Source organism: Rhinatrema bivittatum, chromosome 9, assembly GCF_901001135.1.
Source record: "Rhinatrema bivittatum chromosome 9, aRhiBiv1.1, whole genome shotgun sequence".
Taxonomy (NCBI): domain Eukaryota; kingdom Metazoa; phylum Chordata; class Amphibia; order Gymnophiona; family Rhinatrematidae; genus Rhinatrema; species Rhinatrema bivittatum.
Genome location: NC_042623.1, coordinates 136920569 through 136940140, shown reverse-complemented (window position 1 = coordinate 136940140; position 19572 = coordinate 136920569). Strand labels below are relative to the sequence as shown.

Below are 19572 nucleotides of genomic sequence, written 5' to 3'. Positions count from 1 at the left end.
CATTTTTTTTTTTTGTAAGATCGTGGAAGAGATTTGGGGGACTGTCATTATTAAAATTACCATAGGTACTATGTACACAGTCACTTGCACTGCTTTTTATGCGGGTAGAATTTTGCTTGAAAAATACTCATGTAGGCTTAAAAATGCAATCGGCACACTGAGATCCCCTTCAGGAGTACCTGGAGATTGTTTTCTATTTGGAAGAGAAGCCAGGTTTCATCAGCGGGTGCCTCGGCGCCCTAAGCGAGGGAAGTGTCCTACACGGACAGACAGGCCCAGGAGATTGTACAGGATGGGACAGGACATTTTTCTTTAATATTACACGCTTTCATTTTTACATGCTCTATAACACTCATGTTAAACAGAGAGGGAGGGGGGGAGGGAAGAGGGAATTGAATCTTGTATCTATGCACTATAGGTACTTGTTGAGGTATTACTAAGTTCCGTTTGGATACCGTGCATACGTGAGTTAATTGACATTTGACACGGCGTTTGTTGTTATACGTTAAGTCTTTATTGTGCTGTTCATTACTCTTATGCAAGTACATAACAAGTTATGCATTTACATGCAGAATTGACATTTGTAATGTTGCAATATTAAGCAATAAAACTTTCAAATTCAAAAAAATAAAATAAATGCAATCTGTGCACGGACTTTTCCTCCTCTGACCTACACATGGCCCACAATGCGCAGACTTTTAACTGAGTTTAGGTTGGCCAGTTTTCAAACAGCCAGTTTACATGGATCAAATGATTTGAAAATTTCCTTCCAGATATCCTAGGATAAATCCCACCTGGAAATCATTGTTTTGTCCACTTTGTTTTGCTAGTTTCATGCAAATTCTCTCCTCTATTAATACTTTGACATTTGCCTCAAAATTGCTTCAAGGTTGTTATGAAACTATCAATTAATGTAAATAAATAGTATAATGTTATCTACTCCTCATCAATATGTACTATTGCCATCTATCTGTGATTTTTCTCCAGCTCCTTCTTTAGTGAAAACTAACATAATTTTATTTATTTATTTAGATATTTTATTTATCATCGTTCCATGTAAAGATCACAAAGATTTACAAACATAACATTCATAGCTAGAAATCAGCAAATAATAAGTAATATAATAATAAATAAATAAATAATATAGTAAAATGGAGAATGTCATAATGCCTCTGATTTGCTCCATGCTGAGGCTACACCTGGAGTATTACGTGCAGTTCTGGTCACCACATCTCAAAGAAGATATACTTGCATTGAAAAAGTTACAAAGGGCAACCAAATATGGTGTGGGACGCAGAGAGGTGGAAGGGATACATACATTAATGGTATAGATGTCACACCATTTATGGATCCAAGCATTTGTATGGAACCAGGAAACCAGAATATTAAGAGAGCTCAGAGAAGTTCCGGCAGGTCCGCTGATGGATCTGTTCAATTCAGGACTGGAGATGGGTGGAAGCTGTCCCTCTTCATAAGAATGGGAATAGGGAGGAGGTGGGAGGTTACAGGTCAGTTAGCCTTACCCACTGGGTAAATTGATGGAGACTGCTAAAGGAAAGCAGAGTGAACTTTCTTGACTCCAGGGAGTTGCAGGATCTGAGGCAGCATGGTGCTATCATCAAATGGAGCTCATGTTAGAGGAAGCCAATCAATTTCTTTGATTGAGGTAACCAGAGAATTAGATCAGGGGTCGATGCTGAATGAGATGCTTGGATTTCAGCAACACTTTTGATACAATCCTACATGGGAGGCCCATAAATAAATTGAGCAGCCTGCTTTCTCATTGTCATCATCCAGGCATTCATCCTTTTCTTCCCTGTCTTACAATCCCACCTCTGCCTTTTTTTCCTTTCATGGAAATATCTTTGATGTATTTTCCAGACTTTGAGGACCACATTTAGAAATTTGTCCAACCAGCTTTTGGGCCGATACAGAAAACTTCGTGGGAGAGCAGGCGCACGCCCACTCTCCCGACACATGCACAGGTCACTCTCCTATGCGCGCGATTCAGGAGGGAACAACATGCAAATGAGGGCCCGCAGTAAAAGGAGGCGCTAGGGACACTAGCGCGTCCCTAGCGCCTCCTTATGAACAGAAGCAGCGGCTGTTAGCGGGTTTGACAGCCGACGCTCAATTTTACCGGCATCAGTTCTCAAACCCGCTGACAGCTACGGGTTTTGGAAAATAGACGCCAGCAAAATTGAACGTCCTTCTTCCGACCCGCAGGCCGCGGGCAGATTTTTTAGTTTTTATTTTATTTTTTACTTTCTTTTAACTTTTGGGGCCTCTGACTTAATATCGCTATGATATTAAGTCGGAGGGTGTACAGAAAAGCAGATTTTACTGCTTTTCTGTACACTTTCCCGGTGCCAGCTGAAATTAACGCCAGCCTTTGGGCAGGCGTTAATTTCTGAAAGTAAAATGTGCGGCTTGGCTGCACATTTTACTTTCTGTATCGCGCGGGAAGAACTAATAGGCCCATCAACATGCATTTGCATGTTGCGGGCGCTATTAGTTTCAGGGGGGTTGGCCGCACATTTTCGATACACTATTACGCCTTACTGTATAAGGGATAAAAATAGCGCATCGAAAACGTGCGGCCAAGCTCGGGCTAACAGTGCGCTCCGCCGGAGTGCACTGTACTGTATCGGCCTGTTTGGGAGTTAGCTGGCAAATCCTTGGGGTTTAAATTATCCCCCCACTGAGCAGGTAATCTTTGTCTGGGAACCCACACTAAATTTGCTTCCCAAAAAGAGGCAGTGCTGGAAGGGTCCACGTGGTCACCGCTGATATTCAGCATCGGCTGGACGAAACTAGTGGGTAATTCTGAGGTATCTTTATCCAGCTGTATTCAGTGGTGCCTTTACCCAGATAGGTGCTACTGCTGAATATCTGGGTAATGTTAACTAGCATGACGTTATCCAGGGAATTTACTTGTTGATATTTAGTTTGTCTGCTAAAGGCAATCAGATAGTTCTGGTCAGATTAATCGCTGTCCTAAAGTTAGCCAGATCACTTTATCCAGTGAGATTTAGTGGCACTTTTACCCGGTGCCGCTGACCATCTGAGTAAGGTTAATAAGATAAATGTATCTGGATAACTTACCTGCTCAGTGGCCCTTTCAAGATGGACCTGTGAGGGAATATTCAGAAAACTCCCTCCTACTACCTTAAAGGACCGGACACAGCTGTCTTGCCCGGTGCTCCTTAAAATACAAACCCACAGGGCATCCTGGGTGAAGGGAGGAGCCCTCACCAGAGTTTAAGAACTCAGGGTCTGGAAGCTTTAGAGAGGCCCCGGGGAGCAGGTAGGAAGCAACTGTTTGAAACAATCTGCAATGTCTGTGTCTACCTGAAGTAAGGTGCGCTGTATCAATTGTTGATTTTGCTTTATCCTTCATTCTCCACTGTACATAAATTGCACAAATGGGAAAGAGCCAGAGACTGCCTCCTTTTTCTCTCTGACTGTTTCCAAGCTGCTGTTGCCAAGCTACCACAGACCTCGTAAATATTTGCAGCTTTCTATTGGTCCCTCTGCCCTGCTACACAAAGATTTCCCTTCTCTGCCAGTGCCTCCTGAAGGTACCCTCGCAATTAAACAAAGTTGTTACTCTTGATACTCTTGTTAGGGAGGAGGGGGGGTCAATGAGGGGATCAGAGGTAAGGGAAGGAGTGTAAAGGTGGTGGAGGGGGAGGGGCAACAGAGTGAGTGAGGGGATGTGATGAGGGCAAGAGAATGAGTGAGGAGATCAGAGGGACAGGTGGAGAGGACAAGAGAGTGAGGGGACGAGGGAGGGGAAGTGTGAGTGAAGGGATGAGGGGGCTAGTGGGTTGTTTGGGGAAGAGAGTGAATGAGAGGGATCAAGGTGCTCTGGGGGTGATTGAGATGATCACAGGTGGGGGGGGGGGAGTCTGTGAGAGAGGTAATGGAGAAGGCAGGAAAAGAGTGAGAGGAGAGACTAGGATAGGATTGGGAGGGAGAGAGAGCATGTGGTGCTGTTCCCTTACTTCCATCCATGAAAAGGCAAAGAAAAGGCCATGCTCTGGAATCCCAGGACCCCCCCCCCCCCCAATCAGGTAGATTGAGCAGTACACACCACTCTGCTCCCATCCCTCAAAGCAGAGAAAAGCCACTTTATTCCAGGTTGAAGAGGAGGCCTGTGCCTCACTGGCTGAGGAAGGCAGAAGAGAGAGAGAATTCACGCCCAGCCCTGGTCTTTCCACTTTGCACAGGTCACTCAGGGCCATGGTTTTTCTCCACCTCAACCCCCATCCCCATAGTTCCACTTTCTTATTGTCCACAAATTAAGCACTTTCACCGTAGTCCTGTGCATGCCGTTAGATCTATATCCAACTCTTCATAAGAACATGCTATGCTGGGTCAGACCAAAGGTCCATCAAGCCCAGCATCCTGTCTCTGACAGTGACCAGTCCAGGTCACCTGGAAGTACCTGACAAATCCCAATATGAAAGTCATTCATGTCACTCTCCACAAGAATTAAGAAGTGGAGAAACCAAAGTCTATCTAAGAAGCAAATATGTATCTGTCCTCAGAAGTCTGGCCAAACCATCTTTTAAACACTGGTGCCAGCAGTTTCTTTTGTTTGTTGTAAATTTTATTAAGCATTATTGGAAACTTTAATATTAAAAATGGATGATGGGTCCATAATTAGGAAAACATCTATGTAGCACTATTAATAGCACAATTATTTCATTCATCTGTGATTCCCATTTAGATTGCTTCTTAATCTTTTTTAAAACACTTTGCTCCCATTTTTGGGTGTTTATGGTAATCTCCCAGTCATGGAAATCATTGAACCATGTCTCTGTGAAAACAATCATATCTAAATCTCCTTAACCATCAGGGTTAGCAAGTCTGGAATTTTGTGCTTATAGCTGTGCCTTGTTGCCTCTCTGTATAGCTTGACACCTGCTCCCCTTGTCTTCCCTGTTGCTTACAGGTAGCCTTCTGAGATCCTCACTTTCATGTTTTTCTCCACTAATTGTTTAACAGGGGTGACAGCTCAATGCAGTTATTTTCCATCTGCCACCCCATTGTTTGGTATACATTCCTGTCTGAATCTCCTGTCTGAATCTCTCATCTAAGATTTTGGTTCACTTACACATGTACAATATAGTCTTTTATTGTTTTCATGCTTGACCCTAGCCCCTAATATATACAAAACTGTCCTCTTTTTATCATTCCTTGAGGCATGTATTGAAACTGTTGATGCAACATAGCCTGTCTTTACCCTTATGATAAATAGGTATTACCTTGAAAATGCTCTGGTCTTTACTTGCTGCTTGTATCTCTCCTCTAGTTTCTTGAATTCATCCAACTGTATAGTGTGTTGATTTTGTTTCTATTCATATTGGTTCCTAAGTAGACTATGACATCAACTTCATATTCACTGGGACCTCACAGTACCTTTTGGGTGATGGAAATTATCTTCTCCAGGTTCCTCCTTTTCTGTCTCGAGTCTCTGGCTGATTTTTGTGGGATCAGTCTTTGATTCTATGAATTTTCCTAGGCAGGATGCCTTGCCTCTCTGGCACCTACCAGTAGATTCATCCACACCTCTCATGGATTCTGTTTCTCCCTTGCATCTCCTCAGACTCTGATTCTTGTCAGGAACCTTTATCCCTCCACTCTCTAGACTCCCAGGAATTCCCTTTTCCTGAAGTCCTTCCTCTCAGATGAGACCCAGCCAATTTCTCCCTAGGTCCCAATCACATCCTTCGACCTGTGAAGAGATGGCCCCCAAACCACTACAGAACTCCAGATCTTGGAATTACTCTCCTTTTTCTCCATGCACCAGTGGTATGTAGGGGGTTTTATACCCTCCCATTGGGAGGTGGTACTCCTTTTTAACACTCTGACACTACACTGACATCACATGAAGGCAAGATCTAGGTAGACCTCTGTCATTCTGAGGATGCTCAGACCAGTCAAAGCCTCAAAATGCATATTGGTAAAGGGCAACCTTCTTAGGGGAAAAAATGAGCATCCTGTTACAATATTATGATTTATGTTTTATATTTCATGATTTTAATATTTGATGTTTTATGGGGAATGTAATGTTTGTTTTTCCATTCTTGCTCTGCATACAGTTTGGCTTCTTGTGATTTTCAGTTCAGTTTTTGTCTGACATTTCTATGTATACTTTATGGTCTCTTTATTCTGTGTTTAGTGAGGGTCTGTCTGCGTTCTGCATTTGTGATTGAGGTGAGGTATTTTGCCAGTGTGAAGTTGCTGTGTAGGTATCTATAGCAGACGAATTTGTTGTTTTCCTAATAGGAGGTGTATTGGTGTTCTAGGCTTGTTGTAATATGTGCAGTGTTGCCTTTTCATAGGTAGGTTTGTTACTGTTTGAGTGCTGTTTTGGTATGGGAGGTTTACTATATTGGAATTGTAATTCTTTTTACTCATGGCTTTTTTGAGGACCAAGGCCACACACAACACCAGTCACAATAGATCTGACACCATATGGGTTCCAAGTGTCTTTTTTGCAGGGGTTTCTGGTTGGCTCCACAGCAGTTCATGTAAACTTAATATAAATGCTTTTTGTAAGTGATATTCTTACCTCCAAAGACTGCACTTTGGATGTCCTTTTTCGTATAAAACCTGTTATAATAAATGCATAATTTTGAATGATGTGTGGAGAGGGATGTTGGGGGAGGGGGGAGGAGGGGCAGGGCTGTAAGGTTAACCTAAGGTGCCTAATACCCTTGCACTGGTCCTGGTATAAAATATCCTGAACCCAGTCCAATGGCTCTGACTGGGACTTGTCTGCCACACCGAATTTACGTTGTTTGAGGTTGTTACATGTTGATAACAGCTGATTTTTGCTGGATGATTTTAATTTTTCTGGTGCTTACCCATCAGCCCTGAGGCTTTGAATTAGGGTTGAAGTATTTAGTGATTTAAAAACTCAAAGAATGTGCGTTTAGGTATTCTTTGCGAGTAGATTGCTAGAGTTTTCCATGGGGACAGGGCGCCAGATAACTCACTCCTTCCCGCCAATGAACTCCTTGCCCACTATGGGCAGAACAGGGAAGAAGTGTCCCAGATTTGCACACCTGAAATCTGGTCGCCTCGTTCAGACACAAAGTTATTGTTAGGGAAAAAATGAGGTCCCCCGAATGGCTCCATTCGACTGAGCAAGAGTTTGGGGAGGGCAGCAAAACAGGGCAGAACGAGTCTGAGCGTCCACAGCACATGGATGTCTTTCAGAATTACACAGCATCCATGTACTTTGCAACTATGCAGGCTACTCAGAATTGCCCACCAAAAGATGTAGAGTATTTCCTGTGCAAAACGGGTTCACTTTCTTTTAAAGGCTTAATCAAGGGGAAAAAATAGGTATGTATGCAGACAAACTGATGGACAAGCTCCCGGTTGATCAATCTCATTGGGTGACCGAGGGCTTCGGCATCCTTAAGCCTGTTCAGCAATCAGATATTTGTGCTCAGTAGTCCCCTAATTTGTAAGTTCTTTGAAACAGGGGCATTATAAACACCTGATACAGTGATGGGTCTGCAGGTGCTACAATAAACTAATCTACATATGCAAATTAACATTTCCCTTCACATGATAACATATTAGCGTGTTGGCTAATGGCAGCCAATGGATGTGGTCTGTCAGAATTCTAGTGCAAGTTCGTTTCCCACCTTCGCCTCTGTGTGACCATCGGCAAGTCACTTAACCTCCTGGGGGATCAAACTAGGAGGAGCCGAAGGAAAAAGCTGAGCATGAAGACCACACACTGAAATTCTGCGAAGTTTCCCTTCCTAATGCACAAGCTAACTATTTATAACTCCCGGTGCAGTAAGCTAATGGTATTCTAATATATCAGGAGTAAAATGTGCACGCAAAGTCTTGGCAAACAGCAAAACGTTTTCTGCACATACTGTAAAATGAGTAATCGCGCACCACAATCCAGTTTCAGCACAGAGAGCATTTTTTGTGAGCATAAATCATATTTAATGGTTGGAAAACATGCTTTTTGTACATGAAGCATTTTTCTGCGCATAAAAATCCTTACACAGGTGTCAGCACTGGATCTCCAGCTTCCACCCACAGACTAATATTACCCCTGGAAAGTTTACTCCATCTTGGACTGGGAGTTATGTTTCCAGCGCTTGGAAAACATGAGATAAGCCAGCATCCCTCTCTGCTCTGGAAGGTAATAGCTATTGCCATCATTAGTACGGCATTTCCATAAGAGGGAACTAACTTAAGCACACAATGTTGTGTGTACATGTTTTGTGGGCTGCATCTCCAGTAAGATTTTGTGCACACAACTGGAGGTGAAACTGTGCTTAATGCATGGGTCTCTTGGATTGAGAGGTCCTTTGTGACATGCTCAGCTTGCAGCCCTGGGTACATCTCCACGGCTGATGCACTACAGAAAATCATCCCATCCTATCCTGACTGATGTCTCAATGTGTATAACAGATACCGGAATACATGGTGAAGGAGATTCATGAATCCAGCCAGTTTGCTTAGTCGATCTCAGTGTATAATGCCAGGCTTCAGCTACATATAAAGCAGTTTGAATAGGGGTGAATTCCCCTTTTGTTCCCCGTAATTCTCCTTTTCTGATGATGGTAATATGTTTATGTTATTGAGGAGAAGAGCTGCCTTTTCCTCCTCGCCTGTGACAAAGCGCTCCCCTTTCTCCCTTAAATTTCCACCTTTTCCTGCCTTCTGGAGGGAAGTGTTGGCAATGGCACTTATTTAGCAAGGTACAGAAATGTAAATCTGGAAATCCAGCGACGCCTTACTCAAAGGATGTAAACTTTCCCTGAACCTGATTTGTGGATTTCAAATTTCTCCTCTGCATTTGCATCTGTGTGGTGGCCCGCTGCTCTTGTATGTATTCAGCGGGTTAGCACCTTTCACTACTCTTCTCTCAGAGAAATCGTTTCGCCAGAAGAGATTGAAAAACTCAGGATTTAGAGGGAGTGTTGTTATTTTGTTTGCTGCTGGTTGATGTAGGAGCTTGACATGGCATAGTCTAAACTCAGTATATAAAAAGACATGTCCCAGGTACAATGACTGCTTTCTTAATTTAAAACATGGTCCTGGAGCAAAACTTTGAAGCTTCTGGACTCTGGTTCAGAGGTAAGCAAAGAGAGAAATTGCTATTTGCATAAAGTGGGCCCTTTTAAATAAACACTGGCCATCAGAAGACTAGTACAAGTTAATTTGGCCTCAGCGATTCCCTACCGTTTATATCATTCGGTTACTACAAAGCTCTGGGACTATGATTTATTAAATCAAAAAGCAGCTGTTACAGATGTCCAGAATCTCAGTCACTCAAATGGTGATTAATTTGTCAAGCGTAGCTTAGTTAGTATAAGAGGGGTGGCTAGGAGTTGTGTTTGTGTGGTGCAGTGTGTGGCTGAGATGAAAGTACTCTGCTAGGTCTTTGACATCTTTTGAAGGCCCTAACCCTGTAGCTACAACACCCCTCTCCCCTGATTAACAGAGCCTGGCATTTATTCTGTTGACTCAAAGAATCATTTCCCTACCTGAGGTGCCAAGATTGTCACCTGCCTTTCCCAGAGCTATCAGAAAGGGGCAGGGGTGTCAGTCCTTCCTTAACCAGGAGACTCTTTCATCTCATGCAAACACAGCCCAGCTGTCCCATCCCTTTACCTTCCTTTCCCATAGATCCCTAGTCCCAGCTGCTTGCAGTGCAGCATCAGTATAGAAATACAATTGCTTGCTCAGATCCTTAGTTTTGCAGCTGCATTTTAATCTTCAGAAGCCCTGAACAGATTAAACTGCACATCAGATACCTCCCTGCCCCTCCTCACTTCCAGATTTTTATTAATGGATCTCCAGCTATAGCTGGAACATAGATCTAACAGCTATTGGTCCTAGACAAAACCAGATTCTCTGCAAGCTGCGATATCCTTTATTGGACATAAATAATAATTATGCAAACATGATGCGCCATGTGAGCTTTTCAAATTGCAGAGGGCATTTCATGGAGGGACCCTGGGTCTCTGAAGCTCACATGCACTACTACCAAGAGGCAAATAAATCAAATCTGTCTCATTCATTTGAGGGAAAAAAAAACTTGATTTTTCTTATATAACCTGAGAGTTTAGAAAACCACAACTAAAGTTGTGAATTGACACCGGATAGTTTACAAAGTCAAGCCACGCAACATAAAGCCAGTTCAGTGGGAAGGAGAGAAGCATTTACATCTTCTCATCCTAAGAACGTAAGATGTGCCATGCTTAGGTCAATCTGGGTCACAAAATACTCCGCAGATCTCACAAAGTAGATCCATTTCTTATTGCTTACCTGATTAAGTTCCTCTGGGAACTTCTCTAAACCTCCTTTATACCCAGCTATGCTGGATGCCTGTAACCAATTCCACTGCCTGATTGTGTGCAGAAAAAATATTCTCCAATTTGCTTTCAATCTGCTACCTTTAATTTCAGGGCATGTCCCCTAGTCTGAGTTATATTTGAAAGGGTAAATAACCATCCTCCTTTTACCTGTTCCTCCCCATCCCAAACTTAAAGAGCCCCTAACCTGTCTAGCCTTTCTTCATAAGAAAGCCGTTCCATCACCTTTATCATTGTTGTTGCCCTTCTCTCTACTTTGACCAGTTCTGTTTTATCTTTTAAGCAATCAGAGCTACACCCAATACTTGTACTATAGATTGACACAGAGGCATTTTCCATTCTATTCTCCATTCCTTCCTGAAAAGAATCTTAACAGTCGATTTGTGTGGTGGTGGATTTCAGTGTCCGTAATGACTCCAACATCCTTTTCCCGGGTGGTGACTCTGAAAATGGAACCCAGCATCATGTTCTTAGAATTAGGATTATTTGTCCACATTTGCATCCCTTTGCACTTGGCCACATTAAATTTTTATCTACCACCGAGATGCCCCGTCCCATCTTGCCAGGTCCTTCTGCTGTTCCCTCACAATCCATTTGTGTTCTAAACAACTCTGAATAATTTTCTGTCGTCTGCAAACGTGATCACTCACTCATTGCTCCCTTTTCCAGATCATCAACATGGAAGCGCGGAGAGGCTGCTGTGGAGGCAGCACTCACAGCCCCTGGGGGAAGAGGAGGACTATGGTCTGGCCCATTACAGAGTGACCAGACTCAGGATGCACGCCCAGCGGATTCTAGGACTCATGAAACCTGATGCACCCTTGGGTCTGTGGGGGAAAATGCTTAGTATATTCGGCCCCTGGTCTGTAGCCACTCACCAAAGAGTCTAACTGCAATGGTGGTGGTGGCGAGGAGGGGGTAGTTGCAACAAGGCCTAAAAGAAAGATGGGTAGTTGTGAATGAAGGGAGTTCATATTTCCTATTCTCTGTGAATGGGAAAAATGCTTAATGCATAGGCCCCATGGTGCCAAAGATTTTTTGAGCCTCATTTTGTTTGATCTGGAAGCCCAGTGGAGCAGGAAAAAAACTGCAGGACTTCAAAATAATACTTAAAATACACTTTAAGAGTCAGCAAGCATGCAGACATGCATACATTTCATATGATTGCATGGAGCAAAAGAATGAAATGCTAAGTGCCCACTTCCTCAAAGCTTGGGAGTATCTGGCAGTAGGAGGCTGCACGAATGCCACAGTGATTGAAGACACATAAGCCAACATATTCTGATTGTGTAGCGCATTCATACACAGAACTTTAAATAGGGACGAGCACTATGAAAATACAAAACAAAACCCAGAAAAACTACCAATGAAAAGACAAGTCCAGTCCAGTGGGGATGCAAGTGCTGTGCACTGCCATGCAGAAGACCTGAACGCCAGTCCCGTGCCAGGACTCTGCTCCCAGGGCGGCCAGGGATGGTGATGGCTGTGCAGGCAGTTTTCCCAGCCCCTGGGAGGGGAAGCGCAGGGGCTGGGAAAACTGTCATTCCCAGTCATTGCGCAGGGACCAGCTCTAGTGGCTAGACTTAGGCCTCATGATTGCTGCCTCCTGGTGCAGGTCCCCTCATCCAAGGCCTGTTGCTGCCTTGACTGGGCTAAATAATTTGGAGGTAGGAAGGGGAAGAGGGATACAAAATAGTGTATCTCACACACATAGGAGTGGAGGAGTAGCCTAATGGTAACAGCAGTGGGCTGTAAACCAAGCAAACCAAAGTTTAAATACCACTGCTGCGCCTTCTGACCTTGGACAAGTCACTTCACTCTCCATTGCTTTGGGTATAAACTTAGGGCTTCATGACTAAGCATTTTTTCCTATAGAGCCAGAATGGGAGAAAAGCCTTAGTAAGTCAGGTCCTTAGATTGTAAGCCCTCTGGAGATAGGGAAACACCTACAGCACCTGAATGTAATCCGCTTTGAAGTGCTTGTAAAAGTGGAATATACATAAAAAAAAAATTAAGAGTTGCACATGAAGGCTAATGATGCTGCGATCCAGTAGAGGCCTGTTCCTATTGAACTGGAAACCCAAAAGCACAGGAAGAAACTTCCCCTCTCAAAAGAAAAGCAAAGCTTACAGGTTATGGCTCTTATTTTCCACCAAGGCCCTACGAGGGGCGGTGTGGGAGACAGCTGAGGGAGGCTGGAAGGGAGATTATGGCAGGGCTTCTTCTCAAGGCCTTGCTAAAACTCTTACACCCAATGAAAAAGTGATTCTGCTTTCTCTTATGGCTGTTAAAAGTTTACATTGCATTTTTGTTCTCCTTTTATAGCCCTTTCTCTCCGGAAGGCTTGCTCTGACGAGCCCAGGGCTAGCCATGCCTCTTGAGACACACCCTCATTGCTGCTTGTTGCTAATAGCAACCCCCACCGTAGGGGCAGCTGCCCTCGCTCACCTCCAGAGCAAGCCCCAGGCTCCTCTAGCCTACATGGATGGGGAGTTTGAACCCAGGGTCTGTGCCACAACACTCTTGAAGCTTGAGCCAGAGCTCTGGCCCCATGTTTGCTTTGTAATTTCAGAAGGGGTACAATATACCCTTCTGAAATTTTTCCTCTGGGAAATATTGTGACTGCAGCCATCAATAAATGAATGCACGTGGCGCAATGCTTTAACAAGCAGACTTGGAAAGGAATGGACTAACGGTTAGGGCTGTGAAGCAGGGAAATGTGTGTTGAAAACCCTGCTTCTCCTGCTTGCGACCTTGGGCATGTCACTTTTATGTCCTGTTGCCCTCAGATACCTGCTTAGATTGGAAAATCTTTTGGGAAGGGAGTGATTGTACCTAAAAACATCATAAGCCGCCCCGAGTTAGAAAGGCAGTCTAGAAATACAACATTCTTCTTGTAACAGAAGGCTTAGCATGAAAACTCCAGGAAGCTCTGATCTATTCCAATTTTTACCCATACAGGCATGTTTTGGAATGAAAGTCTTTGATTAGCTTGGCCTATGTGAATAGAACCTGATTTATCAGTTTTCTCTCATTCTGTTCTGAGCTGCCAGCTCTGTGAGTGCAGTGGGTGCTTGGACACCTCCAATATTGAGTAAACTCCTCTGTGTTCAGTTTAGCACCCCTGAATCATTTTGAAGTTAGCTCTATGGCTTGGGCATCTATATTTCTTCTTTGTTGTCATGTCTTTCTGATTAAAAAAAGAACAGCCACTCTTAAATGTGTCCATGTGCAGACTTGCAAACAATCCACACTTTTAAACTCACATAATCAGGTGAAAACAGCTATTTATACGCACTGGTCGTGTTGTTTTTAATATTCACCAGTATTGAATTAGCATATGTGCTCTAGTGTTCGAAAATACAATTTTAAAGCTTCTTCTTGTACATTTAAAAATACATATGTTAAGGTCAGCTTGAAGTCTCAGCTACTGCACAAATCCAATTTCCTCCAAAACACAACACGGGCCACATAACTTCTTCTGGGTTGTTTCAAACTGAGTAGGTGAGCTTCCCACGCAGGCGGCTCTTTCCGTTACTTACCACTATTGGCTCACTTTTGTACAGTGTCCATAGGAGTACTTTGGAAAGTTACTGTAATTCTGGGTTTAAGGACAAAGAGCACTGCTATGTCCTTTTGCCTCTGTCCCGACCTTATGAATATATTACATGCACAACCAAATTCTAAGAGTAAATTAAGCAATAGACAGCAGCGCGTGCTGGCTTAATCTAGCACATTTGTGACTAGATTTCAAGACCTCTTTGGCCTTCCTGAGGTCAGAGTATTTAATTGACCATATTACCCTCACTTAAAAAATAACTTTGCAAATATCCCCTGTTGGGTGATAACTTTTTTTTTGTTTAATTGCACTGTTGAAGGTGTTGCTAAACACAGCTTTATTTACACATCAAAACCCCCTACCCTACTGGGACTAGAGCTGTAGATTTCAGGTCAGAGATCTCACCTCCCTTCCCTTCCCCAGGGTTAAAAGGCAAGAATTTAGCACAATCCATAAAGAAACAACTGTTTGAAAGCAAGGAGGGAGAAAAAACACCTTTACCCAATCTCTACCAAGGCTTGCCGGCCCAAGGTTATCACACCTTCGTTTTACAGAACGATCGCTTGGTCTTACTTTATTTAATCTGTATTGGAAATGATGGAGCTGCTGAATACTGGAGACCCTGTTTACTTCCTTCCTTCTCAACGCAAACAACTTTTCAGTTGTTAGGCCTCAATTAGTATTATATTTACGTAAATCTTAGGGAGGTCAGCTTTACCCTTTTGCATTATACACTAAAAGAAAACAAAAACAAACAAATACAAACTGCTCCATGAAAATAAAATACATATCTGGCATTGCAAATAGCCCACACAGTGCTGTTTAATGAGACCATCATCAGAATCTACAAGCCAGCACATCCCAAATTACAAAATGTTGTTAATGTACACCACATGTTGTTCCTTTCCAGCACACAGGACCGCCTAATACAATTCCAAAAGACAGGTAAAGTGTCTTCTAGGTCCATGAGTTTTCACAGAAACTCACTGTCTAAAAGCACTACATTCACTATAATTAAAAAAACAAAAAAAGTGTAAGTTTTAGTGCCAAAATAAAACAATATTTAATGCTTGGACTACTGCAAAAGAAAAGAAGTGCTTATGGCCAGTACTCCAGCACAGCTACACTAATTTGTTAGTACCTAACAGTTAGCTTTTAATTGTATTCATATTTGCACAGAAGGGTATTACACTCCAGAATACATGCATCTTTTGGGAATTTTTATTAAAGATTAAAATAAAACATTTAACATCCTGCTATACATAAATCACATTATAGTTAAAAAATGTGCATACTTTCACTAGTCACCCTGCCCACCAGCATTTAAAATATTTCTCTACTATGAGCTGCTCCCTAATTAATCCTTCCTTCCTTAAAGACAGTATTTCTAGTTCCCCTAAATAAAAATAGCAACCCTCTTGGGGCTTTTTAAAGCAGCAGTGCCAGCTAAAATCTCCACAATAATCACGCTAATAGCCTCTCTGGTTCTAGGTTTTATTTCTTTGCTGAGGCTTATTCCTTCCTCGTCTCCAAAAATATTTCTTGTGGATTTTGAACAAAAATGTTGGGGATTTTTATTATGGATTACAGCTACAAGCTCAGTTTTAAAAAAAGAAAGGAAAAAAACGCCTCCTTCGGTCGATTCTCCAGTTCATAATCTGTAATGGAACTTTACGCAGGGATGGATGTGATGCCTGCACTTGGCTCTGCTAAGCATCCCTAGAGCAGGAGCTCACTTTAGCTGCTCAGGCTTGAAATAAAAATTTAAAAGCTCATATTTTTTTTCAGATAATCAGGTAGTCATTTTGTTGCTAAAAACTGCTGCTTTTAAAGCTAGAACTAGAATCTGTACACGTTTTAAAACGACTATTAGAAGCTGTGACTATTATGTCACTGAATTCGTGAATTTTATTAAAACCTAACACCTCTTCCTTCACTGACTAATGTGTTACTCTGGGTGAAATACTGCTGTGCATCTATAGAAGAGCTTTGTTAGGTATTCCCCTTTTTTTTCAAACTGTGAAACACATCCCAGTTAGAAAACATCTGTTACAGGCAGAAGATGAAATGCTAAATACATTAGAAAGTTATGCTTAGTCCTCCTGTCATGGTTCTGACAGTCTACGAGTGCCCTCTATTAGTTTTGAGGAATCAAACAAATGCAGAGACAAAAAAAAAAAAACCACAACACATAAATGCACCATCTGAAATCTCAATGTCTATTGCAATGGTTAGGAAGAGCACCATGCTGCTGATTTCTTCCTATTAGGTAGATCTTGGTTCTCATCTGCGGCCCCCCAGTCCTTTACCATGGTCTCCACATAGACTTTGAGAAGCTGTTAGAAGGCACTTCCTGAGTGCCAGCAGTGTCCAGGGGCAGCGAGGAGCCCGTTATCTGCTCACCCTCCGCCTCACCCTCCAGATCAGAGCAGCTGCTGTCCTCGCTCGCTGGGGAAGGGGAAAGCGCTGTGGAGCTGGAGGAGTACAGCTCCTCCAGGCCGGCTGCAGAGTCCGCCAGCACATCCACGTCATCTCCTGAAAGCTGCCCTCGTTCAGGGGCCTAGACTCCAGCAGTTGATTGAAGCAGCTCGGCGGCAATCGTGGCATCAATGGCCCGGGCAGCTGGAGACAAAGGTGTGAACCTCGTGCATGCACTGGATGTAGCCAGCAGCAAACCTTTCACTTGCCTCTCGGTGCAAGCGATCCGTGTCTGAAAGAGACCAAAGCAGGACAGGGAAGAAACAGACGGCAATGAGAGATTTGCATTGCCCTCGGGCAAATAGAAGCCTAGCTGTCCTGTCTGTCTAGGAGAGGTGGATTGCCACCTCTGGTGTTCCTGTCATCCTTCCAGATCACTGCACCACCATCCCCAGCATCCAGGTGTGTGTGTTAAGGAGCTATTCCTACTCCTTATCTAAGGGACAACGAACACATTTGGCATAACAGGTTGGAAGAGCCCAAGCTCCCAAAAAGCAGTTTGCTGCTTTCCCTTTTCAAATGGCTCTAGTTGTGGAACAATCAAATTAAGCAATAAAAAAAAAAGGACCTATCACAGAGAGAAAATCGTGTCCCAGGGAATAAAACAACTCCTTGGGTGGCGAAGAGAGGAACACTCACCGCCAGCTCTGCTCTGCAGATATACCCTGGACACGTTTTCACCGTCAGCTCCAGCACCTCCGCATTCTCTCCATCTTCGCCTGGAACTAGCAAAGACAGGGGGAGGCAGTCACCATCACGTTCGCCATCACCATACTACGGCACCATCCCGATTTTATCCTGCAGCATCAACCCTCCAGGTACTACCGCTGAAATGACCCCTTCTGCCCCCACCCCACCCACATGCCCGCCCTACCCCTTGCTCCTCCAAAACTATGGAGGCAAACTATTACGCCTAGGGCTGCCATGCAGGAAAAGCATCGTGCAAGACAGAAAACCACACACATGCCAACTATTATAATATTTACTTTCGTGTCAGCTAGAAGGAGCGTAGCTCCTGCAAGCTCTCGTTAATCCGAGCTCGCCTCTTCTTCTCCACCAGCGGTTTCCGCGCCTGCAGGAGAGGAAAGAAGATGCAATAGCCGTCACTCGTCAGCCCGCGACAGGCAGAAGGCCTCAGTCACAATCGCCCTCGCTTCAGCAGCAAGCAAGGGTGGGGGGAACCTCCGCAGGGAGCGATCCTGCCACGGCGGGGCATCCCTTTCCTTGCCACACTAGCCCTTACCTTCCGATCGCCTTTAATTTCATAGTAATCCTCGTCATCCCGGTTTTTGCTGGGCCGGATGGATGGAGCCATGGCAAAGACCAAGCCGGAAAATTGCCCCGAAGACCGAGGGAGGGAGCGAGCGAGCGAGCGAGGGGATGGGAGGGGAGGGGGAAGGTGGGTGGGTGCAGACGGGCAGCTGGCAGGCGAGCTGCTGCAGGACTCCGCTCCCTTTATTGTCACAACAATCAAACCCCGGCCGCAGTGCCAGACACTGCTCCACCGCCCCTCACGTTTTATAGCGCCTCATTTGCATGTCAATGCGAGCTATTGGCTACGTCGCGCTGCAGAAGACGGAGCGTGGGGCGAACTGGCCAATGGGAGGTGAGCGCTTTGTGCAGGGGCCCGGGGCGCTCGAGGCGCTCGGCCGCAGAGGGCAGGGCTGGCGGTGCCGGGTGGGAACGTGCTGGTTGGTGTTCCCGAGCGCTCCGCTTTCAGCCTTTTGCTCGTCAAGCTTGGGCTCTGCTTGCTGGCCCACGGGGCGGCCTAGCAGCCGTGCCAGGGCAAGGGCTGCTAACTGAAGCAGAGCTTATTATTTTTGCAGCTCTCTTTCCTCTAGGCAATGAGTTGCCATCTGATCTAGGTCAAGCCAGTGTGGCTGATCCGTTTCTAGTTTTTGCTTCCTTTTTTGAGTTTGATTCCGTTTCTCCTATTTATGAATCCACATGTTTGTAGTTTGTTATTTTTTGTCGCCTGTTGGAATAAAAATGTGCACCTTGATTTTATGGACAGCCTGCCCAGTTTTCTAAGATCTTTTTTCTTCAATTGTTCCTAGGGTATTCATAGTTTACATGTATAAGTGGAATTCATACATATCTGAATCGCAAGTGCCAGAAAAAAAGAGACCCCCTGCCTTGGCCAGCAAAGTCAGGATTGGAACATGTCAGAATTCCAAGAGTCCTGTGTTTAAAGCATGCACCAAACCACTAGAACAAAGCATACGAAATATATTTATGTATCATTAAAAGACAATTCAGTTAACATACCAGAGTGCTGTTTGCATGGGGTTCGCAGGTGAACTGGCACAGCAACACCCTATATTTTAATAATTACAGCAATAAATTCATATTTACGGAACAGCAAGTAGAGGGGGGAGCAGAAAGTACAAACTATGAAAATCCAACCCTATCAATGTAAACCTGCCCCAATTATGATGAAGCAGAACAAGAATTCCGAGAAATCATCAAAGGTTTTCTAAACCTTTAACACTGGTATCCTCTCATGTACTGTAAACACTAGGGGGCATATTAATTATGTCTGTTTTAGTGGCCGACTGAAGTATTTGCATTTTTTTGCTAGTTTTGCCACTGTAAGCAGCCAAAGGTGGGAGGCTACTGGTTTTGGAAAATATGGTAGTGATTTTTAATTATTCTTTCTTTTAATAGTTCACATATGCTATGAATGTTTAGATAGCATCTGTCCGATGGAGCACCACTCTGGAAGATAATAATACTATGGGTAGCCAGGACTGACGCTTCTGCCTGCGCCCGACACTTTACAACAAATGAATACACATAACACCAAGATGGGGATCAAACAGGCCGCAGCTTTTATTAACAACAACCCGGATCCCGAGCCAGTTCATCGTAACAACAGATTCCTCCCCCTCCCCTGCCCATCCGCCACCAACCAGCAAGACGGGCACTCAGAGGCTATCCCAGCCTGTATGCAGTCACATCATTGGCATGCCCCACACGACCCCCCGCCACCGATCAGCAAGGAGCCGACCATGTCAACCCCCACCACCGCCCCGGCAAGGAGTCGTACCAGCAACAACTGCACCCAGTTTGTTCAGTTAGGAACCACTGACCCGACCCCTGTCAAGTCAGACACTTTTCACCACCGCATAATCCCCCAATCGGCTCGAGCTACCCAACTCCCCCCCG

General features: G+C 44.2%; 1 protein-coding gene across 1 annotated transcript; it reads right to left on the bottom strand.

The window, feature by feature from the left end:
- Positions 1-14710: 14710 nt before the first annotated feature.
- LOC115099265 (transcription cofactor HES-6-like) lies at positions 14711-17920 on the bottom strand. The gene is given in 7 exon segments (XM_029616792.1): positions 14711-16459; positions 16462-16506; positions 16508-16543; positions 16545-16636; positions 17040-17137; positions 17412-17476; positions 17648-17920. Coding segments are annotated over 7 exon segments (636 nt in total). The 5' UTR covers positions 17720-17920; the 3' UTR covers positions 14711-16231.
- Positions 17921-19572: the final 1652 nt, after the last annotated feature.